The sequence below is a fragment of the Trachemys scripta genome, chromosome 2, assembly GCF_013100865.1.
Source record: "Trachemys scripta elegans isolate TJP31775 chromosome 2, CAS_Tse_1.0, whole genome shotgun sequence".
NCBI classification, from domain to species: Eukaryota; Metazoa; Chordata; order Testudines; family Emydidae; genus Trachemys; species Trachemys scripta.
Window position 1 is genome coordinate 28,110,157 of NC_048299.1, and position 27,692 is coordinate 28,137,848.

Sequence of the window (27,692 nt, forward strand, 5' to 3'; positions counted from 1 at the left end):
TGGGTGGAGTCCCCTAAACTTGGGAGTATGGGGAATAACCAAGGTAGGAGAAAAATACCTGGCATACCTTCATCATACCTGGCACCTGGGATCACACCACCACTCAAATTTGGGGAGATAGGGCCGGTAACTTGGGTCTCCTCTTCTGGTTGCACCACAGCTTAAATATTGGTCTTGGCCAGCTGGTAGAGCCCAGGCCTCATGGTCCCATATAACCTAGCGCCTATGACCCTAATATTAATGAGACTGCCTCTCTTGTGCTCTCAATGCTTCCCCTACTGGAACTCAAGCAGCATGAAGGAGGAGGAACACCCCAACCTGGAGGGCCACAAGGAGTAGATTAGATCAAGGATCCATAGGGGAGGCAGGGATTGAGAGCCAGGGTAAGGGGAATACTTGGACTAGTTGGGTAAGGAGGCTCCGTGCTAGGCGAGGAAACTAGGACTGGGAAGGTCTGGAACTGAGAGGAACTGGGGATGAAGGAGCTGGTGTGGCAGAGAAATTGGGATTGGCTGGGCAAGGAGACACAGAACTCTCCTTTACTTCAGCATGTACTTGTCTGAGGACAGACTATGGTCTACTAGGGTAATTTTAGTTTTAGCTAAACCTCAGCTACTGCATGAAAGCTAAAGTCTGTGGTTACACAAAACAGCCACAGACCTTGAGTATGTTGTGAGGCAAAAGGCTGACGGCCAAATACTTTCCACCTGCTGAGAAATGCAGACATCTAATGTGGTTATCCTATTTAAAGTAAGCTTTTGCTTTTAGAACAAGTATTTGCATTACATTTTTCTAACAAATGTCTATACCGGATACCTTCACAGTTGGAACCTCTTTGAACTAATCAGCCTCCTGCTTTCATAGTTATTGAAGGAATTATTCCTGAACATTCTAATTATTATTAGTTCACTGCCAACAATTATTTTTGTCCTGGTCTGTTCATTCAACCTATCTGGCATCAGAATGGAGTTTGGGATTTGGATTTTTATAAATTATAATATAATTTTGCCAACAAAAGTTGTGATTGTGTGTACAAAAGGTAAAGTAATGAGTTTTTTAAAAGATATTGGATATTTGTTTTAGGTGGTTCTGTGGGATATGCAAATACTGCTACGAACTAAAGAGATGCCAGCTATCGAATGATGAGCGCTGCTGGCATGGAGAGAGGAAAAGAAACACCAGGTGTAAAGTACAGAATGCAGTCAGAGTAACCGTACAGGAAGTTGCTCTGGAAGAGCCTCTGATGCAAATGAGATGAAAAGATAATGGAACAAATCTGTAGTCAGGCAAAATTCCCATTAACTTCAGCCTTTAGACCAGGGATCAGCAACCTTTGGCCCGCCGGTTTGTTTACCTGCCACGTCTGCAGGTTCGGCTGATCGTGGCTCCCACTGGACGCGGTTTGCCATCCCAGGCCAATGGGAGCTGCGGGCAGTGGCATGGGCTGAGGAATGTGCTGGCCGCTGCTTCCCACCGCCCCCATTGGCCTGGAGTGGCGAACCGCGGCCAGTGGGAGCTGCGATCGGCTGAACCTGCAGATGCGGCAGGTAAACAAACTGGCCCAGCCCGCCAAGGTGCTTATCCTGGCGAGCCGCATGCCTAAAGTTGCCAATCCCTGCTTTAGACCCTAGTGAACAAAAAAAAAAAAAAAAAAAACCCTATGAGAACTATGTTATTAGGTGGAAATTCTGTAATAGACCTTTGAAAGTAGGTAGGGTGACCAGACAGCAAGTGTGAAAAATCGGGACGGGGGCGGGGGGTAATAGGCACCTATATAAGAAAAAGCCCCAAATATCTGGACTGTCCCTATAAAATCGGGACATCTGGTCACCCTAAAAGTAGGAGAGAAGTTGGCTGTGAATCATCGGAATGCTAGTACAATCATCTCCTTTAGCATGAGCAGCTCTGCCAAAAGTTTTTATGTAACAGTCTAGGAAAAAAGAGAGAGACAGAGAGGGGAAGAAACCGTTTTAAGGTGTTGGAGTGTGGAGAGCGAAGCTAGGTGTGTAAAAAAGGGGAGGCACTGCGTAACAGTGGGTAGAGCTATTTCAGAAATATGTCATAACAGGACAGTATCTCACCAATAACAAAGCAAGAGTCATTATTTTAAAAGTAATGGGACATGCCCCATTTTTTATTTGTGTAGTCATTTTCATACTTAAATCAGGAGATTGGGTCCTCCCCAACCACATCTCCTAATTCCAAATGACTGAGTGGGTTTTCTGGAGGCAAGGCTTCTTGTCTGTCACTGATACAAAGTGCTACTTCTTTCCTTCAGACTTTCCCCTTCCTGTTTCCTATCTTCTCTTCTTGCCTGTAATCAGCTCATCCGTACATACCTCCTCTTCCTCCCACAGTGTGCAAAAGGACTGATTAGCATAACATTGTCCTCTGCCCAGATAGGAAACTATCTCAGACCAATCAAAGACCAATTTCCTCCATATTCTGCAGCAGGTCAAAAGAACCCCCTTCCCCCGCCTCCTCCCCTCAAAAAAGTTTAATCTTTTCTCCACACAATAATAAATAATATTAAAGTTTAAGAGTTGGAGCACCCTCTCAATGGTAAAATCCAGAAGAAAAGAATCCAGGGGGAAAAAATTCTATGAGAGGGTAAAATTTACCTCTTCTTTAAATGAGCTTTGGGTCCTGTTCCCAAGCTCTGTGGATTCCCTAGGATCAAGGGCAGTCTATTCATAGGCCTCAGTGAGTGTTTTGTGACCCTCATAGCCCACGCTTCCTATATAAAAATCAATGTAGCACATAATAAATGGATTAAAATTGACTAACTGATGGATCTCAAATATTGCAAAGGCAGACTCATCATCCATTGGGGAAATTTCTAGTGAGACCCTACAGGGATCTGTTCCTGGCTCAATATAATTCAATATTGTTATCAATAATCTGGAAGAAAATATAAAATCATTGCTAGTAAAGTTTGAAGAGGGCATAACAATTGGTGGAATGATACACAAGTATAAGTTAGTTCTACAGAGCAATCTGGATCACTTGGAAAGCTGGGTTTGTTTGAACAGTATGTGTTTTAATACAACCAAATGCAATGTCACACATCTAGGTACAGAAAATATAAGTCACACTTACAGGTGTGACTGGAAAACAGTTACTCTGGAAAGGACTTGGAATAATCAACTAAACACAAGATGCCAGTGTGATACTTTAGCTAAGAGACCTAATGTGATCCAATGTATAATGCCAGAGACTATTGAGTAGAAGTGAGGAGATGATACTCTCTCTTTCTACAGCATTAGTGAGGCAATTACTGGAATATTGTGTTCAGTTCTGGGGTCCACACTTTCAAAAGGATATTGGTAAATTGGAAAGGGTTTAGAAAAGAATGATTTGAGGGAGAAGACTTCTGATAGTAGAGGGTTCTTTAATTAAGCAGGCAAAGGCATAACAAGATCTAATGGCTAGAATCTGAAGCTAGACAGGTTCAGACTAGAAATAGGCACACCTTTTTAACAGTGAGGATAATAAACCATTGGATCACCTTACTTATTGATGTCATAGATCTCCGTCACTTGAAGTCTCCAAATCATGATTGGATATCTTCCAAAAGATACGCTTTACTTCAACCAGAATTTTTGGGCTTGATGCAGGAATTACTGGGTGAAATTCTATGGCCTATATTAAACAAGAGGTCAGACCAGATAATCACAGAGTTCCCTTATGGACTAAAATTCTATGAATATGAATCTTTATTCTGTTCTTTTAGCTTTATAGTCTGAATTTTTTTCTTATATTGGGACAAAGTGGTTAGAAATGTTTAAGTTGGTAGTAGCCACAAAAAGGCATTATTACATTTTCACTCTTGTTTACGAAGACTATAAAACTGAATCCTATTTCAAGAATAGCATACAACTGGAAAACTCAAGATCCTACTCAACTAGAAATAGCCATGAGAAATAGTAAAGAATTAAGTTGTGGTAGGAGTGGTAAAAACAACACAGTGTTATCAGTTTGTAGAAACCTTATCTTGAAGTTCTAGAGGCTTGTGATTATCAGGTGCTAATGTATAGTTAGAGTGTAGAGTTAAAAATAAGTCTAATTCTCCACAGACTATTCCTCCATTTTTATTTTCAGCCAAAACATTGTTTATGATAATGCATAAGCCAGGGATCCTGGCTAGTGTCTGATGAGAATCTGATTTAAAATTATCTTTCTATCTAACTTATTCCTGAGGAAGTCTGTATCATTTTCAATGAAAAAAAAAGTAATAAATATTATCCTCTGTTTGCCCAATAACCACATAGGAAGTTGCAAGTACTCAGCAGAAATCAGGTTTTGGCTTATAGGACCCATTCCTGCTAGATGATGAACATTGTCTGTGAAGCCAACAGGAGTTGAGAATCCCCACAATATCATGGGAGGTTGCTCAGCACCTTGGGAGATCAGGATTCTAGTGAACAAACCCTTGTAAATATTTTGTCAACTCTAGTCCTCCAACTAGGCAGCAAGTATATCTTGACTCACTCTACTCAGACCCTTGTCTGAGGCTGGAGAGCCTAACACTGATGTAAACCTGCGACTCCATAATCACATTGTGTGATGTTGACAAGCTGCCAGGCTAAATTCACTTACTACTTCCAGAGAAGTGCTACTTATCATTAGAGAAAAGAAGAAACAAAAAGAGGCTGTTATCAAAAGTAATTACTGCAACTCTCCAGCACGGTCACAGCCTGTACAAAGTGATCCTGCTTTCTAATAATAATTTCAATATTAATCTAGCATCTATGTCTAGCATCTTCTTCATTCTTATCCTCTAGGACACATTCCCCCTTTTCTGCTGGAGATTTTCAGTGTCAATGAGACCGTCTGAAAACTCTTCTGTATTCCCTCTACAAGTGTACAGAATGCAGGCACACAGCAACAGGAGTAGAAGAGGTGCACCAGATAACTCTGCTCTCAGTCATAGAACTGGAAAATAAAACGTGCTGATACCATAGAGGCAGTGTGATCCAGTGATGCACTGGACTGACTCTCAAGAGACCTGGGCTCAATTTCTGGCTCTGTCACTGACCTATTGAGTGTTATTGGGAAAGTTACTTGGCCTCTCTCCTTCTCCTTCCTCTCCCGCTCTTTGTCTTGTCTATTTAGACTGTAAACCCTTCAGGGTAGGAACTGTCTCTTACTTTTGTACAGTAGCTAGCACAATGGGGTCTGGATCTCTATTAGGACCACTAGTCACTATTGTAATATAAAGAATAATTATTAATCATTCTTATATAGAACTTTACATCTGCAAAACAGTTTGCAAATGTTAACTAATAATTCCTCAGTACAACCTAGTGCTACAGGCAACTATAATTATCCCATTTTACAGATGAAACTGAGACACAAAGGGTGTGTCTCCGCAGCAGAGAAAAAACCATGGTGGGGCGGTTCCATTGCTTTGTAGACTTCCTGGCTCGGGCTGGAGCCTGGGATCTAGGACCCTGTGGCATGAAGGGTCCCAGAGGGCCCAGATGTCTACACAGCAATTATACAGCCTTGTTGCCCAAGCCCTGTGAGCCAAGTCGGCTGGCATGGGCCAGTTGCAGGTTTTTCTTTGCTGTGTAGACATACCCAAAGAGATTAGATCAAAGGTTCTCAAACTGTGGTCCACAGAGCACTGGTGATCCATGGGGTACTTGCTGGTGGTCCACAGTGCTGGCTCCTCCTTTTTATTGCCAGCTGTTAAACTGCATTTAAGAATAGCTTAAAAAATTAAACTCTTTCCTAAAATTACTCTTCATGTAGGCAATTACTGTAGTTGCCTCTTGAGTGTTATATACTTCTGCATATTCAACAAGTTTGAACGCTGCATGATAAGACCTTTTTCTTTTGATTTCACTGTTGTTCATTTTAAATACTAGTATGAAAATAGATTATTATTATTGTAGTTATAGATTTTGTAGGACTTTATATAGGAATGTCACCTGCTTTATCACTGTCAAATTATTATTGTTCTTTGTTTATTTCAAAGCAGCCCTGTAGCATGTCTGTAGGGATAACAGGCTATTTCAATTTTATTAGAGATTCCATCGATTTTGCACGTTATATTTTCATATTGGCTTGAGACTTATGAGGTCCAGTTCAAGTCAATCTAGTCCACTAAACAAACCCTTTGCAACTTTAAAAGGCTGCAGTATTGACATCAATAAATGGGTTGGCAAACTTTGGCTCCCGGCCTGTGAGGGTAAGCCACTGGCGGGACGTTTTGTTTACCTGGAGCGTCTGCAGGCCTGGAGCCCCTCAACTCCCTGCAGCCGCGATTGGCCATTCCCAGCCAATGGGAGCTGCGGGAAGATTCACTTGGCATGCTGTGTTGAGCGGCATAACCAGGCTATGACTGAGAACAGCATTAGCCTCTTTGAGAGAGTCTACACAACCAAACTAAGGGGATGTCTACACAGCTGACGTTAAAGCGCTGCCGTGGCTGTGTAGTCGCGGCTCCAGCACTGGGAGAGAGCTCTCCCAGCGTTGTAATAAAGCCACCTCCACGAGGGGAATAGCTCCCAGCACTGTAGCACTATCTACACTGCCACTTTACAGTGCTGAAACTTGCATTGCTCAGGGGGGTGTTTTTTCACATCCCGAGCAAAGAAAGTTTCAGCACTGTAAGTGGCAGCATAGACTAGGCCTTAGACTAAGGGCTAGTCTACACTATTGTGCTACATCAGCGCAATTGCACTGATGCAGCTGGGCCGCTGTAGTGCGTCTGGTGAAGATGCTGTAGGCCAACAGGAGAATGCTCTCCCGTTGGCATAATTACTCCGCCTCAACGAGAGGCAGAAACTGTGTCAGTGGGAGAGCATCTCCCGCCAACATCGCGCAGTTGATGTAACTTACATTACTTTTTCACACCCGTGAGCGAGGTAACTTACAATGACTTAAGCGGTAGTGTAAACAAGCCCTAAGATGTTATCTGCAATTGCCTCAGCTTCCTCAAACCTCTCAACCAAATAGAAATGCCAAATAGCATTCACAGCCACCTATATCTGCTAGGAGTCCAGAAGGTAGCCAATTAAGTGCTTTCTGCATTAAGTTTTAGCTGCAAGGACCCATCTAGAACACCTAAACCAGAAAAGACCTTTGCTTTTTATTAAGTCATTGCGGGATCTGTTCAATGTTGGTAAAGGATAACAAAATTATAGAGCTTTATTGAGATGCAAGGAATCAATACATATGCGGAGTTTGGCTGCTTGGTGTTTTTAAGCTATGTTGCTGATTCAATCTGTCAGTTCCTTAAGACTCCCATCTTAGTCCTCATCCTCAGAAGAAACCTGAACAACACCTTGAAATGACAAACCCAGGAGCTCACATTCATCATTTTGCTAGATACTAAAAATCATGCACTGAATTCAGACACTAGATTTATGGCTTATTGCAACAATCTATATTCCACTTAAACCCCTCCCCGCCAGCTTTTTTTCCTTCCCCCTCCTCCCATGACTGGAGAGGTGTTAATGGGCCACTTCACCTGGAATGGTCCCTTGAAATGTGTATTAACTACTTATGCTAAACAATCTGTTCCACCTTGCATTTAGCTTGACATTCTGAGGGCTAGTCTACACTGGCAAGGCTAAAGCTGCTGCGGCAGTGCTTTAACATGCCTTGTGTGCTCGGGGCACAGTGCTGGAAGAGCTCTCTCCCAGCGCTCTAAAAAAAACCCACCTCCACAAGGGGCATAGCTCCCAGCGCTGGTGCACTGTCTACACTGACGCTTTATAGCGCTGAAACTTGCTGCGCTCAGGGGTGTGTTTTTTCACACCCGAGCCAGAAAGTTGCAGCGCTGTAAATTGCCAGTGTAGACAAGCCCTAAGTCTGAGTACATTTCTCAGACCTGAAGAAAGAACTATGTATAATCTTGAAAGCTTGACTCTCACCAACAGCTGATGATGATCCACTAAAAGATATTAACTCACCCACTTTGTCTCTTCAAAATAAAGTTCACTTGTGGAAAATCTTTAAGGCAATCTTTATAAATCATAAAAGATTGGTCTAAGGTAAAGGCACAAATACATTTTCTTTTCCCCTTTGCTGCTCACTTTTAAAGCAGGATTATTGGGCTTAGAATGGTGATGAGTCAGAAATGAGCATCAGCTGCTGTTTCAGGACTTTGGGACAATGTGTCCCAGGATGTTGGGTGCTCCCCGTATCATATTGCCTAAAGAGGTGAGACTCACCAAATACATAATCTGTGACTTTAAATTAGAGGTGGAAACTGGAAGACACAAAGCACAGTCCAAATTCTGACTAGTGACTGAAATTAACGTTACAAGGGACTGAGATAAACATTTTGTACTGCAATTATAAGGAAGTGTGGAAAGACTGTTCCTCAAATTATCAGATATACTAATGAAAAAGCAATGAAGAAAAACTGCCCAACTTTATGAGAAAGGAAAGAGACTTCAGAGAAAACGGTGTTTGACAACTGTGGGAGAAAGTTGAGAGAATACAGAGAGAGCACCCCCACCAGATCAAGGATAAACAATGATGACAAATAGCTATAGGACAAAACTCCAAAGACAATGTGAAGCCTAGGGAGACTGTACTAACATCAATAATGCCAACTCTAGGTATTCAAAAAATCATGTGTCGGGCCTTAAAAATCATGAGATTAATACATTTTGTGTTCTTTGCATTTGTTTTCTGGATTTTGAGCCTTAGTGTGCAGTCAGGTCACATTTTCAAACTTCTCTCAGAGGGTTGTCAACTTTCTAATTGCTGAAAACCAAACACCCTTGCCCTGCCCCCTGCTCACTCCAACCCCCCTCCCATCGCTCGCTCTCCCCCACCCTTGCTCACTTTCACCGCAAGGCCCAAGCAGGCATAGGTGCCGACTCCATGGGTGCTCTAGGGCTGGAGCAACCATGGGGAAAAAATGGTGTGTGCTGAGCACCCACTGGCAGCCCCCATCAGCTACCCCCCCCCCGAGCCTCCCGCCCACTGGCAGGCCCAACGGATCAGCACCTCCCCCAGGGACTACCAGTGAAGGGAGCTGCAAATTCGGAGCATCTCCATCTGACCCCTCTTCCCCAAGCAGCCACCGGCCGCTTGTGGAGAGCAGGGTCCCTTAGCTGAGGCGGCTGTTAGGAAGAGCAGGAGGGTGCTTGGGGCTGGAGGTATGGGAGGGGGTTAGGGGTGCGGGAGCAGGGTGTGGGCTGGGGGCAGGAGAGGGTACGGGCTCTGGGTGCGGTCTCCAGGGTGAGGCCAGAGATGAGGGGTTTGGGGTGCAGAATGGGTCTCCAGGTTGGGGCCGAGGGGTTTGGAGTGGGGGAGGGAGCTCAGGGCTTGGGCAGGGATTTGGGCTATGGGTGGGAGCTTGGGTGCAAGAGGGAGGTTCAAAGCTGGGGCAGGGGGTTGGGATGTAGGAGAGGGTTCAGGATGCGGGCTCTGGGCAGCTCTAGCTGGTGCAGTTCACGAAAGCTCCTGGAGGCACTGACCTCAGGCAGCCCCTTAAATAGCAGCCGCATCAGCACTGCCCTGCCATTTCCTGGGATGGAGGAAGTCTGTGTGGCTCCCAAGAAGTGGTGGCATGTCCAGCTCCTAGGCAGAGTGGAGGCCAGGGGGCTCCGCACGCTGCCCCCGCCTGCAGGTGCTGCTCCAAGAGCCGGCTCCGCTGCTCCCATTTTGCATGGAGCTGGGCATGGAGCCTGCCTTAGCCCCGCTGCAGCCAACTGGACTTTTAGTGGTCTGGTCAGCTGCTGACCAGAGCTGCCAGGGTCTCTTTTCGACCGGGCGTTCCAGGCAAAAACCGGACACCTGGCAACTCTACTCTACAACCAGGAAGGCTAGACACTTACTTTTTCTTTTAGCTGAGAGTCTCATACAATCACTTGAAACCAGATGGTGGGGCCTATAAATAAATAAATAAACAAAGAAAAACCCAACACCAAAAACCGCCAGGCTTGTAATTAAAAGCAGGAGTGTCAGCAACACACACTGCTGCCGCCTGGGACGGGGAGCAAGAGTCTCTCACACTTGGGCAGCACTTGTGTAACTTGCCCTGGCGATACAGTATTACGGCGTGGCGTTGGGGGGGTGCCCCTAGGAGTAGGTGAATCGGTCGGGCCAGGGCACTATTCCCAGCTCCCGGGGCCTCCCACGAGGAGCCCCAGCCAAGCTGCCCCCCCGCCCAGGGGCCGGGCCTAGCGGGAGCGGGAAGGAATGCGCTTCCGGAGGCGAAGGAGGAGCGGCGGCTGGGCCCGCACCCAATTCCCACCCCCTGCGGCCCGCACACGGGGCTCCCAGCGAGCGAGCGCGGCGGAGGGAGCGGCGCCGGGCAGAGACACCCAGGGAACAGCGCCAGGGGCCCCCGCTGCGCAGCGCCCAGAGTCGCCCCCGGGGGGACAGACCTGAGCCAGCCGGGCTCCGAGCGCGCCTCTGCCGCCGCCTTCTCCCGCGGAGCCATGGCCAAGGTACGGGGCTGTGGGGCCGCGCTCGCTGCTGCTGCGGGTTTCCGCCCGTTTGATCCGCGGCCCAACACGGGCCCATTGTGCGGGGAGCCCGAGCTCCGGGCCCCGCAGGGAGACGCGGGGCAAGGACTGCGTGACCCGCTGCCTGGGACGGGACTGGCCGAGCAGGATGGGGCAGGGCACCGGCCGATGCTTCCCCGGGGGCTAACGTGTGGGGCGCTGCCCGGCTGCGCTGGCTCTGTCGGCCCCGGGGCGCGGGCGGCGTGCAGGGCAGGCAGCCAGTCCCGGCCGCCTCAAGGCAGTGCCAGCGCTGGCTCCCCGGCCCGCCGCAGGGCGGGGCTGCCCCTCATGGGCCCCGGCTAGTGTCAGCGTGGCCAGGGCTCCCGGCCCTAAAGCCAGACAGTGAAACGCCCCGGCCCTTTGTCCGCCTGCCGCCCAGCCATTCAACGCTGTGGCCGGGGGCTCGGCCCAAGGTGGCCGCGAAATACCCCGTGGCACTTTCCATAGGGTGGGGGCTTTATCCCACTGCCTCCCTAAAGGATGGGAGCGACCCTCATCTGCCCTGCTCCCTGTCTTGTGGAGGGTGCTGCTTTTCTGTGGCATTTGTGAAATGCAGTGGGAGTCTAGAGGCTGAAGGGAGGCGCTTTGTGAATGTGCAGTATTAATCCTTGTTCAACCCAGCAGTACTGGCTAACTTCTTAACTCACTTGGGTACTAGCAGCCGTGTTCGTAGGGTGCATTAGAGAAACAACTAAAAAGACAAGGCCCTTCCCCACCCCCCGAAAAGGTTTTAGACACGGAGGCGACAGACAACAAGAAGGGAGGAAGGAAGGACAGAGCTACAGTAATAAGATCATATAGTGACTCTGTTTAGGAGTTTGCAGATCTGGGAGGTTCCCTATGACTTTTTAAAAAATTGTGACATGATTTCCTTGCATGTATTGAAGTAAATCAATGAAAACAAGCTTGTGTAACAAACATTTAAATCTGATTTAATACATTGTGATTTTGCCTGATGATGTGACATTCTGATTGCTTGATAGTTCAGGATTTGTTGTTGTTTCTCTCATAAGTGTTTGTTTTTCAGGATTTTATAACTGCCATATAAACTTGTTGCAGTCTGAAAGAGAGCAGGGAATGAATGCTAGGTCTCAGCATGTATTCAACAGATTACATGATTTTTGGAAAAATACTCTAGCAATATAGTCTTTAAAATATGAATTCTTTCCTCAGTGTAGCCTGGTCCTTGGGGAAAATAAGGGGGAGGGGAATTTTTTCCTCAGTCACTGTAGAGTTACTATATATTATGTCAAAATTTGGACTAATTTGGTGGGAAATGTCTAACAAAAAATCCACCCAGTGGTCATTAAAAAAATTTAAAATAAAATCTGAATGGTTTGTTTTATCTACTGTATCTGCCCTTAGTATGCCAGTAAGGCCCTGCTCATGCCAGTACTTAAGCGCATGCGTAATTCATTAGGTGAGCTGGACTGCTCATGTGCTTAAAATTGAGCAACAGCTTATGTGTTGGTGTGAGTAGGGCTTTACTAGAATACAGAAAGGTCCAGGCCATCTCTGGTTTTGATGCATTAGAAATTCAAGAGGAAATGCAATCACACGTGAGAGGAAATTATTCTATGTTTAAAAAAAAAAAAGTGAGAAAACTTGAGAAGGATTGAGGTTTTGGATTTTGTGATTTTTCCTTAAGTACTTTGACTAATGCCATTACCAAGTAAATTCAGAAATATCTAAATTTAAATAAGCCTTTGAAAATCATGTAGACATGGTAGCAAAGACATAGTTTATACATCCGCCCTACTGATGATAAAACTGATGATTCACTGTACTGTCACACGCTAAAATTACTTACCTCAGGCAAATGGTTAAGTAGCATTGTGCAAGGCTGCCTAAAGCCGCATGTAAAGCCTGTGAAAACAGTGAGCAACTAGCAATAGATAGACAAGACCAGGTGAGTTAAGGATGACACATTGTTAACTTTAGGCTATGTCTACACTTGCAGAGTTTTTGCACTGTCAGTTTTACCAGTTATAGTGAACCGGTGAAAGAAAAGCACTGGTTTGTGTACTCAATTCCACAGGTGTCAGAGAGTGTTTCCATTTGCTGCACTTCCATCGTGGCCAATGAGAGCAGCGCACTGAGGGCAGCTATCCCACAGTGCAGCTCTCTCCATTTTGATGATAGGTCTTGTGGGAAGGGGGGGGTGATTGCCGGACATCCTGGGTCCCTGCACAGCCTCCTCTCCCCAAACACTGATCAACTCCAGTAGCTCAGTATTGCTCCAAGCAGGGGATCCTTTGCTCTGTGGAGCAGGCGTTGTCACCTGGCCAGATGATAAGTGAGCACTTGCCAAGAAAACAGAAAGGGGAGTTTCAAAGTTCCCCGGGCTTTACTGGGGAAGGGGTGGATGTCTATTTACCTGACAGCAGAGCTGCTGGCCAGAATGGTCACCTAGGCACTGTGGAATATCCTGCGGTGGCTAAAAGCCCTGTAAATAAGAACGTGTCTTCACTTGCATATCATTGCAAAAGCATCACCGGTAAGAGCTGTATGCTTTTCATGGAGGTGGTTTTCTTTTTTCGATGAAACTTCTGAGTTTCACCGCAAAAACTCATTGGCAAGTGTAGACGCTCCCACGGTTTTTGCGCAAAAAAGGGACATTTTCTGCTTTAAATGCTAAATGTAGACACGCCTTTAGTCCTTTAAAATGTTTGAAATTAAATATATTGAGAAGTGCAAGATTGACAGCTATGGAGACCGGAATCCTGTCTTAATAAAATCTAGAGCTAGAAAACACCTTTAAGGTTTGTCAACATTTCAGTACTGGAGCTCTGGACTAATGGATTGAGCGTTCGACTGGTAGTTAGAAGAATTGGATTTTTTTCATAGAATTACAGAATCGTAGGACTGGAAGGGATCTTGAGAGGTCATCTAATCCAGTCCTCTGCACTCACTGCAGAAGTAAGTATTATCTAGACCATCCCTGACAGGTGTTTGTGTAACTTGCTCTTAAAAATCTCCAATGATGGAAATTCCACACAGAATTCCACACTCCCTAGGCAATTCATTTCAGTGCTTAACCATCCTGACAAGAAGTTTTTCCTAACGTCCAACCTAAACCACCCTTGCTGCAATTAAAGCCCATTGCTTCTTCTCCTTAACCTCTGAGGATAGGCTAACAATTTTTCTCCCTTCTCCTTGTAACAACCTTTTATGTACTTGAAAACTGTTATCATGTCCCCCTCAGTCTTCTCTTCTCCAGACTGAAAAAATTGGGTTTGTTTAATCTTCCCCCATGGGTCATGTTTTCTAGGCCTTTAATGATGTTCTTTGCTCTTCTCTGGCCTTTTTCCAATTTGTCCACATCTTTTCTGAAATGTGGCACCCAGAATTGTACACAATATTCGAGTTGAGTAACTTTTCCTGACTGTCATAGTTTTGCTGTGTGATTCTGGGCAAGTCGCTCTGCCTTTGCGTCATTAACCTAATCTGTAAAAATGTTAATTTGTATCTACCTTTGTAAAAGGCTTTGAGATCCAGTTGAAAAGGGCTGCAAGTTATTTTCTGAAGTATTTATGCATTTTCAGGTATCTTAGTGAATGATTGTTCCCTGAGGTTTTTGTTCAGTCTAGTTTTAAATGCCCCGCTTTATTGAGCTTCAGTCACTTCACTTGGGAAATGATCCCACAGTTGAATACACCTCAATGTCTGGAAGCTTTTCCCAATGTTCAGAATAAGTCTTCTTGTTCACATTTTCATTCCTTTTCTCTTAGTTTTACTCCTCTTTACTACATTAAATAATTCCTGTATTACCTTTAGTATGAACATTCTTCAGTGTAAACATATTTGTAAACAGTTATGTCTCCCTTCCTTCTATGTCCTGGCTTAGTAAAAGCTATGTGATACATACTGTGACAGACCCAGAGCAGTGGGGTACAGGAGTCTGGTAGAGGGCAAATATACTGGTCACTGGATGAGTAGTTTTCTGTTCCTTGAGTGACCAGAGCAGGGGCTGCACTAGAGTAATCAGGAACCTGCTAGAACCAGTTAAGGCAGGCAGGCTAATTAGGACACCTGGAGCCAATTAAGAAGAAGCTGCTAGAATCAATTAAGGCAGGCTAATCAGGGCACCTGGGTTTTAAAAAGAGCTCACTTCAGTTTGTGGAGTGAGTGTGAAGGGCTGGGAGCAAGAGGCACAAGGAGCTGAAAGGGTGTGGGTGTGCTGCTGGAGGACTGAGGAGCACAAGCTTATCAGACACCAGGAGGAAGGTCCTGTAGTGAGAATAAGGAAGGTGTTTGGAGAAGGCCATGGGGAAGTAGCCCAGGGAGTTGTAGCTGTCATGCAGCTGTTACAGGAGGCACTATAGACAGCTGCAGTCCACAGGGCCCTGGGCTGGAACCCAGAGAAGAGGGTGGGCCTGGGTTCTCCCCAAACCTCCCAATTGATGTGGGCTCTTGCAGAAGGGAAGGTCTCTGGGCTGTTCCCCAACCCACATGGTGAATCTCTGAGGCAAGAAAATCCGCCAATAAGCGCAGGACCCACCAAGATAGAGGAGGAACTTTGTCACAATACTTAGTTCTTAAATCTTTCCTAATAAGTCAGTCTTTCTAGCACCATGATCAGACTTGTTGCTCTTCTCACCTATGTAGCTGTCAATATCTTTATGGTAACATGATATCTAGAATTGACATTTTCAGGTGTAGTTACACCAGAAAGCCCATTAAGTGGACTGTTAAATGTTTGCTCTGTGAGAGTTTGGTTTGTATAAGCAGCCCAAAACATTGCAAAACTGGTACATAAACAGGAACAGTTCCTCCCAGTAGATAGATGGGTCTCCCTCCTATTTCTCATTACTCATTTGATAGGTTAGCCAGCGTTCAATTTACACACACATTCTTATCCACATGGCAGCAGGAGAAAATCACACTTGAACCAGTCTGGCAGAAAGTGGAAAGTCTACAGGAGTGTAGTCTGGGTCTTGGCACTGATAGTTTCTTGCACTAGAACCTTCAAATGAAAGGAACTGAGGGACCATTAGAGAGATGGGTTATTTATATCCTTTTTCTATAGAATATTGCACAACTACTTAGCTCTGTGACGGATTTGATCACAGAGACCCTCTTGGGACTGTCACATGATATGCTGAAATTACCTCTGAGCCCGTTTTTCCTGCCAGCTTGGGACTTCCAGAACTCTGTCTTGTTGAGCCAGATACGCTAGCCATCCTGCCCAATGTCCCATCTCCAGCCGTGATCATCCCCGATGCTTCAGAGGAAGGAGATAAAAAAACTAAACAAAACAAAATAAGTTGTGGGGAGAAAATATCCCCTCCTGATCCCACAGGTAGCCAGCTGAAACCCGGAAGCAAAAGCTTTTAGGAATGTAAGACATAGACTGGAAGTGAACCCTAGGGCTGCTGAGTCTTGCTCCCCACTGTCACAAGTAATCCTGCCATACTGTTGCAGTCATACATTTGCTCATAAATTTCTTATAATTACCATCTGATAGAAAGTTTACTTATAGAAACTATGGCTCTTCAAGTATTGCCTCTGCATATTTCCTCTTGCAAGATGTGCCTCAGAGCCACTGTCAAGCTTGTGCTAATTTATTTATCTGAAAGTAGAAAGATGGACTGGTGTTTAATTAAATAAGGAATGCAGGATGGTTCTCCAGAGGAAACAGAACTATATGCAGATCAAGGGAGAGTAGTGCTACCTTTGTGTTAAAGAACTTTAGGTAACAGCCCCACAGATTTCATGATAGAGACATTCAAGAAAAGCCATTAATGCCATCTTAGCTCTAGTAGAGTGAATTTCAAGACTCTTAGGTACTGACATCCCACCTAAAGCATAACATGTTTCAGTGCATAATTCATTTAAACAGACCCTGAGTGGAATTAGTACCCCTCCTTGAATTTTTTGTAGCTGTTGGAAGTCACCTCACCTAAACTGTGACCCTAAATTCTTAGTCCTATCAAAATTTAAAAACTTAGCTATTATATAGTGTGTCTCATCAATAGATCTCAAATCCCTTTACAAAGGTGGTCAGTATCTTTATCCCCATTTTACAGAAAGGGAAACTGAGGCACAGAGAGGGGACTCAACTTGCCAAAAATCATACAGAAAGCTAGTGGCAGACCCAAGCAGGGAACTGAATCCATGTCTGAGTCAATCTTCACTGCACAGTTAGCCTGGTGATTGGCACCTGGGTGTGAGCAAAGCCATACTAGAGTTACTGTCCCATCACCGGTGTTGCACTTGCCCAGGTGTGTTGGTAGAACCTCAAGGGGCATAGCGCTTTGTACTGCAGTAAACCGAACCACTCTGTTTTCTAGTGTGTTTTGGGAGATCTCGCCTGTCCATCTGGACACACCAAGGGTTGAGGAGGAAGCTGGGATTAGTGGGAAGGCAATGGAGAACTGTCAGCACTTGAGTTGTTTAGCCTGCATCCTCACTGCAAAATGAGCATGATAGCAGCCTGAGTAAAAGCGAGCTCTAGCCTACATTCAGTCTGGCCAGCTAGCCCAGGTTTAAAGCACTACCGAACTCAAGTGAAAGGGTTTGGTGTGTAGACAGGAAGTGGGATTAGGGTCAACATCTGGGTAGCAGCTTGAGTTAACTCTTCCATGAAGACTTAAGAATGTGGTGTTTAGTAGTGTGCTATAAAGAGCACTCTTCAAAAGGTGGTGTATCTGCATACTTTGCCAGCACTAAACTGAGATCCCACATAAGGACAGGTTCTCTTAACTGGTACATTAACCAGACCTTTGAAGAATCTCATGATGGTGGGATGGCTGAAGTAAGTGGACAGTGGTATGATGAGCTGGAACACAAGTATTCTTTCATTGATGAAAGGGTGAGGCTAAGAAAGAGACCATTGGGATGATAACTAGTCTGTACCAGATTAAATTAGGGTAAAGCAATACATAGAGACAGATTATTTGACGCCCAAAGAATAGAGTACACTTTTTTTTGCATGTTTTGCTGTTTTTTGTTTTCTTTTCAACCTGCAGCAAGTTACTCATAATTTGGAGTTTATCTTTTGACTATGTCATTCATCTTCTCTGAAGTCCTTTCTATATGAACATAGTCCCGTTAAAATTTTGAACAAAAGAGGGATTGAACAATATTTACGAAAGTTTAGTTTATACAAGTTTGATTTGGTGTTAACTGAAATACTTTATTCCTGCAGTTGGTTCAAGGTTGTCCTGGTCCTGAGATAAATGTTGTATGATGCATGTTAGATCAACTCCATTAGTCATGGTAGGCAAGTAGTGCGTGAGCTGCATGCTTGAGGGGGGAATTTAATCTTGGTTCATTAAAGGTATGCTAAATATCTATCCATGTCTAGTTATTGTGTAAGGAGGCAACTTATGTGCATATGCAAAATGTCAGCAAATACAGAACATCTTAAGCACAGCATTTTAAAGTACTTGCCCATTGATTTTACTAAACAGTTGTGGAGCTAGCGTCTAATTATTTTAAAAATAGCCTCCACATGATTCAGACTACACTACAGTAACTCCTTGCTTAACGTTGTAGTTATGTTCCTGAAAAATGCTACTTTAAGCAAAACGATGTTAAGCGAATCCAATTTCCCCATAAGAATTAATGGGGGGGGGTAGGTTGCCAGACAAAAGACTCTATTTTTTTTTTATATATATATATATATATATATATAACACACAGTATAAGTTTTAAACAATTTAATACTGTACACAGCAGTGATGATTGTGAAGCTTGGTTGAGGTGGAAGTCAGAGAGTGGAAGAGGGTGGGATATTTCCCAGGGAATGCCTTACTGCTAAATGATGAACTAGCACTCGGCTGAGCCCTCAAGGGTTAACACATTGTTGTTAATGTAGCCTCACACTCTACAAGGCAGTATGAATGGAGGGAGGCGAGTGAGCATGGCAGAGAGAGACGGAGACACACACTCTGTGTGTGAGAGAGAGAGAGAGACGCGCATTGCCCCTTTAAGTACTCTGACCCCAGTCTAAGTACATTGCCTTTTTAAGTAGATCACCAAGTTGAGCCAACAGCTGCTGACAGCAAGCTCCCTCCCTCCTGAGCCCTGTTATGTCCCCTGCTCTGTGGAGATGGGGCAAAGGAGCAGGGGGGGTGGGAGACAGAAGGGGACACTCTGACAGCACCCTTCTCCCCTCACCCCTGCACAGCAAGCAGCTCCAAGGCAGAAGCGGCACACGGCAGTGGGGGGGAGGGTCAGCTGAACTGCCCAGGTAGCTTGCTGGGTGACTGCTGCACAGGGAATTTAGGGGAGCGGGGAGCTGATAGAGGGGCTGCCGCTCCACCCTGGTTCCAAGCCCCCACCAGCTAGCTCCAACGGGCTGCTCTTTCTGCAAGCAGTGGACAAAGCAGGCAGCTGCCAAACAACGTTCTAAAGGAGCATTGCGCAACTGTAAACGAGCATGTTCTCTAACTGATCAGCAACGTAATAATGTTAACCGGGACGACTTTAAGTGAAGAGTTACTGTAATTGAATTGCACAAAGGCAAGTCTACTACTGTGTGGAAAACAAGCAAGGATGTCAGTGTTACTTTTTCTTGGGTGTAGATATCACTGATCAGAGTTAAAAGAAAAACAAAAAACAAAAAAACGGAAATGACATTCTCTTTTTCTGAAGAACACGCTATGCAGGTTATTTGATGCAAATTGTTTAAATTGTATCTTAAAGCACTATGCTTCATAAACATAGCAATGCCAAGGCAGAGAGTTTTTTCTTTTATCTAAGGATGTGGTGGGCAGGCTGTGAATTTGCATGTTTGGGTGCAATTGCTTGCATAGCCTTTCAGAAAACAAACCAAAAACAAGCCATCTTGGCTCACTTAGTGTCTTGGGCTGTATTGATTCTAGCAGTTTTTGTGGAATATTTCCATCCTTGCTCTAGCATTAGTGATTATTTGTGTAGGTCAACCACTGGCATGTTTATGACTGAAGCTGCTTGGAGCTGGTGAAGAGGTAAAATGGCTTACATTAGCACTTACTGTCCCTAGCATTTCCAATGTAAGGAAGGCCTTAATTGTTTGAGCATGTATTTTGGAATTTGCTTCTCAGGGGATGTCTGTTACATCTGTCTGTCTCAAAGCAGTTTTTAATTGGAAAGACTATTGTGCCCACTTGGTCATTTAATGTCCTGTCTACACAGGGGGTTTCAACTGAGGAACCTCCATCTTATGCATGGTTAAAATTTAGTTGTGGCTAAATCCAGTTCTAACTGTCTGGCTAGCGTAGATGGAGCCAACCTGAGTTTTAAAAAATGCTTAAGATCTCTTTTGCAAACTAAAAATTATGCACTATGAGGTCCCCAAACTGTGGAGTGCGCCCCTGGGGGGGCACAGAGGAATGTTCCGGGGGACACAGCCTGGGCCAGCCCCCATGGGAGGTGGAAAGGGAATGCTACCCAGCTCCATTCCTGGCTTTGGCTGCTGGCCCAGTGCCCTGGTTGTCAGCCGTGCGCCCCAGCTGCCAGTCCTCTTACCCCCTGTCTGTATACCCTCCCGGAGCCGCAGCCTGGCCCCGAGTGGGAGTGGGCGCAAGTGAGGAGGGGGGAGGCGAGGTAAAGGTTACTTGTTGCGTCTTGTTTCAGATTAGGTAAGACCACCTCTTGGAGAGTGACTGTCATTTTAAGTTTTGTAAAGCACCTAGCATATTGGGGCCCCAATCTTGATCTGGGCCTTTGGGTGTTGCCATAGTGCAAATAAATAACTTATTCAAAGGTTAAAGTTGGTTTTCTGTCAGATCAGGTTGTGCTTTTGCAAATATTCATACTAGAATTGTGGGATTACATATTTGTAGGAATCTAGAGTGCAAGTGTTCTGACACAACCAGACAGCTATCTCCACCATGGAACTAATATTCACTGTGAATAGGTAACTGGTGCTACAATGTGTGCATATCAGACATTAGCTCATGGGGCCCTACAACCAATGTAACTGAGATCAGGAAGCAGAATGTCATTTGCTAGCCAGAATTTTAAGGTTATATGTATACATTGGGGATGGGGTGGTCTGAGAGCTTTTTGTTACTTAATGCTCAAATTGCTGAGCATTTACCCAATGGTGTGTGTACATAGTCTGTGTTTCCTGCAAATGCAATTCTAAATCATTTTAGAATAATGAATGATTAAGTTTGCAGTTGAAATCTGGGAAATAAATATCTAACTTTAGCCTTTGAACAATTAAATTGGAGCTTGAAAAGGAACTGGGAATAAATAATTTCAGCCTTGTATTCTGTTCAGTCTCTACCCTGAGCTAGATGGCATGTTGAACCTTTATCCAACCTGCGTTAAACCCAGTCTGGCAAACAACCAAGTGTAGTTTATTAATGACAGTGGTTAAATTCTGTTGAAGGACATTGAGAAGGGGATTTGTTTATTACATAGTGCCTGGATCCCTAGTCAGGATCCGTGCCTAGATGCTGTGCAAACATGCCTAAAGCACTGGTGCTAGCTTTGCTGTAGACAGGCTTCAGGCAATTCACTGCCATATATAATGAAAATCAACTTCAGCTCGGCTGTACCATTGCTGGGAAACAACTAAAAAACACTTATCCATAGAATCCCCCTTGTTGTTGTTTCATTCTGCAAATTCTGTGAAGTAGATGTGCTTAAACTTGCAAATTAAGATTGTGAAGATATATTTTAAAGTAAGTTTGTGGCCTTTACGTCTCTCTAGGCCAGTGTTTCTCAAATGCATGCACCGTGGCCGCATGTGGCCAGTAGGGGCTTTTCTTGCTGCCAAAGCCCTCCTGGGCAGTAATTGTGGGCTGGAGGGGGCAGCAAGGTGATGTTGGGCCCTGCCCCCCCTCTTGAGCCACAAACGTTGGAGGACAGTTCTCCACCTTCCTGGGGGCGGTGGGGCTGTGGCTTCAGCCCTGCTGTGGCAGGCGACAGGCTCTGGCCACACGGCAGCGGGCTCTGACCATGGGGCTTTGGGATCTGGCTTTGGCTGCATAGTGGCAGCTTCATCCCCTGGTCACTGGACTTCAGGCTCACCCCCCCCCCCTTTATTGTGCCTGGCCCCCGCTGCTGCTCCTGGCCCCTCACCCTTTCACCCCGTCACTCCTGGCCCCCACTGCCTCCCTACCCACCTCCCCATCCAAGGCTTAATTTGTCCCCTGTTTGCATGTTTGTTAATCACTTTTCACTGCCTCCCAGCTAGCTAACAAGTCTTTGCTGTGAAAAGTGATAACAAACATACAAATATCACTTTTCACAGAAGCAGACTTACTAGCTAGCAAGTTCTTAAAAAAAAAAAAACCCAAAAGCAAAAGAAACAACAACAACAAAGGGCTGGTCCACACTAACCCCCCACTTCGAACTAAGATACGCAACTTCAGTCGAACTATCTTAGTTTGAACTTACCGCGGGTCCACACGCGGCAGGCAGGCTCCCCCGTCGACTCCGCGTACTCCTCTAGCGGAGCAGGAGTACCGGCGTCGACGGCAAGCACTTCCGGGATCGATTTATCGCGTCTAGACAAGACGCGATAAATCGATCCCAGAAGATCGATTGCTTACCGCCGGACCCAGAGGTAAATATAGACGTACCCAAAGACAACAACATGCAAAGCACCTTATTTGTGTTTCTATTCTGTTTAGTCCAGTAAAGAATAGAGACAACTGTATGTTGTTGAGTCTTCAAAAACACCCCCTCATAAATAAATTACTATGATCGGACATGTATATGTGCATATGTATTTGTTTTTCCTAAAGTTAATTACGTATTTTAGGAAAAATTGTTGAAGCGGCCACCAGCAAGAGTTGGTGGCCAAGCGGCCACCAGCAAGAGTTGGTGGCCGCACTCTGAGGCCATCAAAAATTGTTGTGAAAACCCCTGCTCTAGGCAATCCCACTAAAATGGGATGTTTCATTGTTTCAAGGTTGTCTTGTTGCAGAAGAAACAGCAGTGAACATCCACTAGAACAGAGGTAGGCAACCTATGGCATGCGTGCCGATTTTCAGTGGCACTCACACTGCCCGGGTTCTGGCCACCGGTCCAGGGGGCTCTGCATTTTAATTTAATTTTAAATGAAGCTTCTTAAACATTTTAAAAACCTTATTTACTTAACATACAACAATAGTTTAGTTATATATTATAGACTTATAGAAAGAGACCTTCTTAAAACATTAAAATGTATTACTGGCACACGAAACCTTAAATTAGAGTGAATAAATGAAGACTCGGCACACCACTTCTGAAAGGTTGCCGACCCCTGCACTAGAATTAAAGAGGAGTTTTTGTTAACTGCTGCAGAACCACATTGATTTAATCTGGGGATTTGGGTTGTACCTAGGACACATTGGGCGAGCGGGAGGGGGGGGGGCGGGGGGGCGGGGAGAGAGACGACGACAGGTGCACAGAGCCATGAGAGGGGGCCCTAGGAAGCTGCAAGAGGGGTTGTACGGCCCTGCTGCAGCCCGCACCACAAGCCACAGGGCAAGGACTCATGGCCCCAGCTCCAGCCCCCAGTAGAAGTCACAGGGCCGGGGGCACAGGGCTCCGGCTCCAGCCCTCGGCTGAAGCTGCAGGACGGGTGCAGGATTCTGGTTGCACAGTCAGATCCAGTTGCAGGGCAGGGGAGTGAAGGGTCCCGGTTCTAGCTTTGGCTCCAGCCACAGTCACAGAGGGGAGGCCCCCAGTCCTGCCTTCAGCCCCAGCTTCAGCCACTGACAGCTGAAGCAAACTACATCACAGAGGTCTTCAATCGGTAAGTCCTGCTGCAGCACCATAGTGTAGACACTTTCTACATCAATGGTAGGGGGCTTTCCATCACTCTAGTAAACCACCTCCCAGTGTGGTGGCAGCTAGGCTACTGGAAGAATTCTTCTGTTGACCTAGCCGTGTCTACACCAGGGTCTAGGTTGGCTTAATTACAGCGCTATGTGGTGTGAAAAATTCACACCTCTAAGAGATCTAAGTCGAACTAAATTTTAAATGTAGACCAGGGCTATGCCAGAGAAAAGAACATAAGAATGACCATACTGGGTCAGACCAAATGTCCATCTAGCCCAGTATCCTGTCTTCTGACAGTGGCCAATGTCAGGTGCTTCAGAGGGAATGAATAGAACAGGCAATCATCAAGTGATCCATCCCCTGTTGCCCATTCCCAGCTTCTGGCAAACAAAGTCTAGAGACACCATCCCTGCCCATCCTGGCTAATAACCATTGATGGACCTATCCTCCATGAACTTATCTAGTTCTTTTTTGAACCCTGTTATAGTCTTGGCCTTCACAACATCCTCTGGCCACAGGTTGACTGTGCGTTGTGTGCATCAGGATAGTTTGCCATTGTGCCTTTAATACTGTCTCCTTGAGAAACCCTCAGCTCTCCTGAACTACTCCTTCTCTTAAGATTTCCTCCCACCCCATTTTCTTCTCTACAAATTCTGAGTTTGTTGAAGTCTGCTTTTTTTTTTTTTGAAGTGCATTGTCCTTATTCTGCTGGTCTCATTCTTTCTTTTCTTTAGTCTTCACCTTCACAACATCCTATGGCAAAGAGTTCCACAGATTGATTGTGTAAAGAAATACTTCCTTTTGTTTGTTTTAAACTTGCTGCCTATTAATTTAATTTGGTGACCTCTAGTTCTAAAAACAGACAGAATAGCTAGTCCTTTCGCCACTAAAACCTAGAGCAGGGGTCAGCAACCTACGGCACGCATGCCAAAGACGGCACATGAGCCGATTCTGAGTGGCACGCTGCCTGCCCGGTGCTAGGAGGAGGAGGAAGGGCGGAGGGGCCGGAAAGCGCCACGCTGGGGGAAGAAGGGGGAGGAGGGAAGCTTGGATGCCGCAGGACCAAGCTTCTGCCTCCTGCCCCTGCAGGGGGAGGTCCCGGCTCACCGCTCTCCCCTGCAGGGGCAGGAGGCAGAAGCTTGGTCCTGCGGCAGCCAAGCTCTCCCCCTCCCCCATTTCTTCCCACAACTTGGTGCATTCGGGCCCCTCCTCCTCCTCCTCCTCTTCCCCCCTCTCCCTGCCGGCGACGGCCCTTGTGAGGGGGAGCAGAGCAGAGCTGAGCGGCAGCGTGCTCGCTGCTCCGTAGAGGAGGCAGAGAGGTAGGGATGGGCCTTGGGGAAGGGGGTGGAACAGAGCATATCCCTACCAGCCCCCTGCCATGAGCCGCTCAGGGCAGGGGGCTGGGAGCACCTCCATGAGCCGAGCACCCCAGCCTTCTGCCCTGCACCCCCCAACACCCCCTCCAGCCCTCGGCCTTGACCTCCCCCCAACACTCAGCCTAGGTGAACAGAACCCCAGGCTGGAAGCGGGCTGAGCAGGCTGGCGGCGTAAGATCAGCATTTTAATTTAATTTTAAAGGAAGCTTCTTAAACATTTTGAAAACCTTGTTTACTTTACATACAACAATAGTTTAGTTATATAATATAGACTTAGAGAGAGAGACCTTCTAAAAAACGTTAACATGTATTACCGGCACACAATACCTTAATTTAAAGCGAATAAATGAAGACTCGGCACACCGCTTCTGAAAGGTTGCCGACCCCTGGCCTAGAGTGACTTTCCGGAAGGCCCAGGCTTATGGCCCACTTAGGACATTATAGTGACTAAAGCCTAGGGGCAGAGTGCTTAGTACTGTGAGTGGGTCCACTGACTTTCAGTGGGACTACTCACAGGAGTAAAGTTACTCACATGTGCATTTGCAGGATCAGGCTTCAACTATTACCAGTAACTGAACACAAGTTTGTCCAATTAACAGCTTTGCTTAAGAGCAGATTGCCCTTGTGGGGGGATGCTGGTGGAGGCACAAAACCTTTCCCCAATGAAGCCCTGCCAAATGGCCAGTCATAGTCACTGCATTTGAGGGACCACAGAGACTAATCCCTCTGTGCACACCCCAGGAAGATAAATCTCCTCAAAGGAAGAGAAGGAGGACTAGAGCAGGATAAACACAGGACTAGGGGTAGCAGGCTCATCTGGAAGTTCACAGATGGATTGTGTCTCCCCATGGTGAAATCCTTGGCTGAGCTCCCATAGGGTGTTTCAGCTCTATGTATCTACTCAGGACTGAGGTATAAAGGCACAATCTAGTCCTTCATATTCAAGTATTGTAAATTAATAGATTACGTATTTGTTGCCCTTTCATCAATCTGAGCAACATTTCATTCGATGAGAAGAGTGACATGGCGCCTGTAGAAATCATTAGTGAAGAGTGTGGTGTTTATAAAAAAAAAAAAAAAAGTGGCAGTTACTTCAGTGCACTGCGCTACTACAATCGTGTTTAGAAGAATATTACATTAATGACAGACAATGAAAGTATGGAGAGTCACAGATTAGGATGAAACATAAATGAGAGACGAGGGTGCAGTGGTTAAGGTGCTAGCATAGGACTTGGGAGACCCAGCTTCCCTGCTCCATCACAGACCTTGCGTAAGCCTCTTAAGACTCAGATCCTCAAAGGTAAATAAGCACCTAACTCACATTAAGATCAATGGTAGTTAAGTGCCTAAATACCTTTGAGGATCTGGGCCTTAGGGAACTGATGCACAGAGAGGTTTTCTGTAAAATGGGGATATTAGCACTTCCCTGCCTCAGAGGGGAGTTGTGAGGATAAATATGTTAAAGATTGTGGAGAAAGTCCAGAGAAGAGCCAAAAAAATGATTAAAGGTCTAGAAAACATGACCTATGAGGGAAGACTGAAAAAAATGGGTTTGTTTAGTCTGGCGAAGAGAAGACTGAGAGGGGACATAAGTTTTCAAGTACGTAAAACGTTGTTACAAGGAGGAGAGAGAAGAATTGTTCTTCTTAACCTCTGAGGAGAGGACAAGAAGCAATGGGCTTAAATTGCAGCCACGGAGGTTTAGGTTGGACATTAGGAAGTTTTTCCTAACTGTCAGAGCGGTTAAGCACTGGAATCAATTGCCTAAGGCTGTTGTAGAATCTCCATCATTGGGGATTTTTAAGAGCGGGTTGGACAAACAGCTGTCAGGGATGGTCTAGATAATACTTGGGCCTGCCATGAGTTCAGGCGACTGAACTAGATGACCTCTCAAGGTCCCTTCCAGTTCTATGATTCTGTGATTGTGAGGTGCACAGATACCACAGCATTGAAGGTCATAAAAATACCCATGACAGTTTACCAAAGTCCAACGGGGAGTATTAATAAGGCTGTAAATCAAATTTACAATATTTTTTCCATGTATGAGCACAATAAAGTGTTATAGTTGAAATAAACTGAAAGAGAACAAAGGAGCAGAGATTACAACCTATCTAGATTGTCATCAATTGCAACAGACATGGGCACACATTCAAGTGTCTGAGATATGCACAAATATTAGATAAACTTTCTTCTTCAACAGTGTAATAAAGCCCCATGTCTGCCTCTGTCAGTGTTTAAATTATGGGCCATCTCCAGGCGTCGTCATATGCATGGAACATCTATTGAATTCAATGAGAATTTTGCATGTGAATTTGCCCCTTAATATAAAGATAAACCCAAATCTGTTGCAGTGCAGACAGGGAGAAAGGCAAGTGGCTTGTGCTGGTCTCCCCGCCCCGCTCCCTTCTCCACAGCCCCGAACCCTCCCTGGGAGTCCCTCCCCTCCCCCCCTTTGGCCGCCAGGTAAGGTTTCACACCTGCTTGGCCAGGAGGCCCCCCCAGAGGGACCTACCAGGGGCCAGGTGAGTCCCAGCAGTGCTTACCTGCTGGAGCGGCTCCCAGGAAGCATCCAGCAGGCAGGTCCCTCCCTCTGGCTCCTAGGGTCGCGTTGCATCGCTCGCGCGGGTCGGGTTGAGGGGAGCGGTGGGGCTCTCTGCCCGGCGCCCGCTGCCAGCGTCTACGAGCCCGTCCCCGCCCCGCTGCAGCACGCAGTGGAGTGGAGACCTCCTTGCCGCCTCTGTGTGCCTGGGGCAGGGCTGAACTCTCCAGGCTCCTGCTGGCCGGCCGGCGGGCTGGTGCCACCGCGCTGGGAGCTCAGCTGCGCTGCCCCAGGGCCCAGGAGGAAGAGGTGAGTGGCGCCGGCTTGCTGCGGTCCCCCCCCGATATCGGGACAAAGTGCATCCCGACCAATCTAAGGTCGGGACGTGGGACAAGTCCCCTAAAATCGAGACTGTCCCAATAAAATCGGGACGTCTGGTCACCCTAGTTATACCTAAAATTATGGTTAAATGTAAGTCAGTTAAAATCTGGTACATTATATCTAGAAAAAAGCAGAGGTTACTTGATCATGTCTTTGCGCCAGTCACTGAAAGGTGAACGCTGCTATGTAAAACAAGATTTCTATTTA

At 46.0% G+C, this 27,692-nt stretch overlaps 1 protein-coding gene across 2 annotated transcripts in view; it reads left to right on the forward strand.

Annotated features, from left to right (window-relative positions):
* The first annotated feature begins 10,216 nt into the window (after window positions 1–10,216).
* ITGB1 (integrin subunit beta 1) overlaps window positions 10,217–27,692 on the forward strand; it is a 73,009-nt gene continuing 55,533 nt past the window's right edge. Inside the window, exon 1 of one of the 2 annotated variants that reach the window (XM_034760110.1) lies at window positions 10,217–10,421. In XM_034760110.1, coding sequence (XP_034616001.1) covers window positions 10,413–10,421 — 9 coding nt within the window. In that variant the 5' untranslated portion in view covers window positions 10,217–10,412. The remainder of the gene's footprint in view (window positions 10,422–27,692) is intronic. The other variant, XM_034760112.1, reaches the window with a different exon arrangement.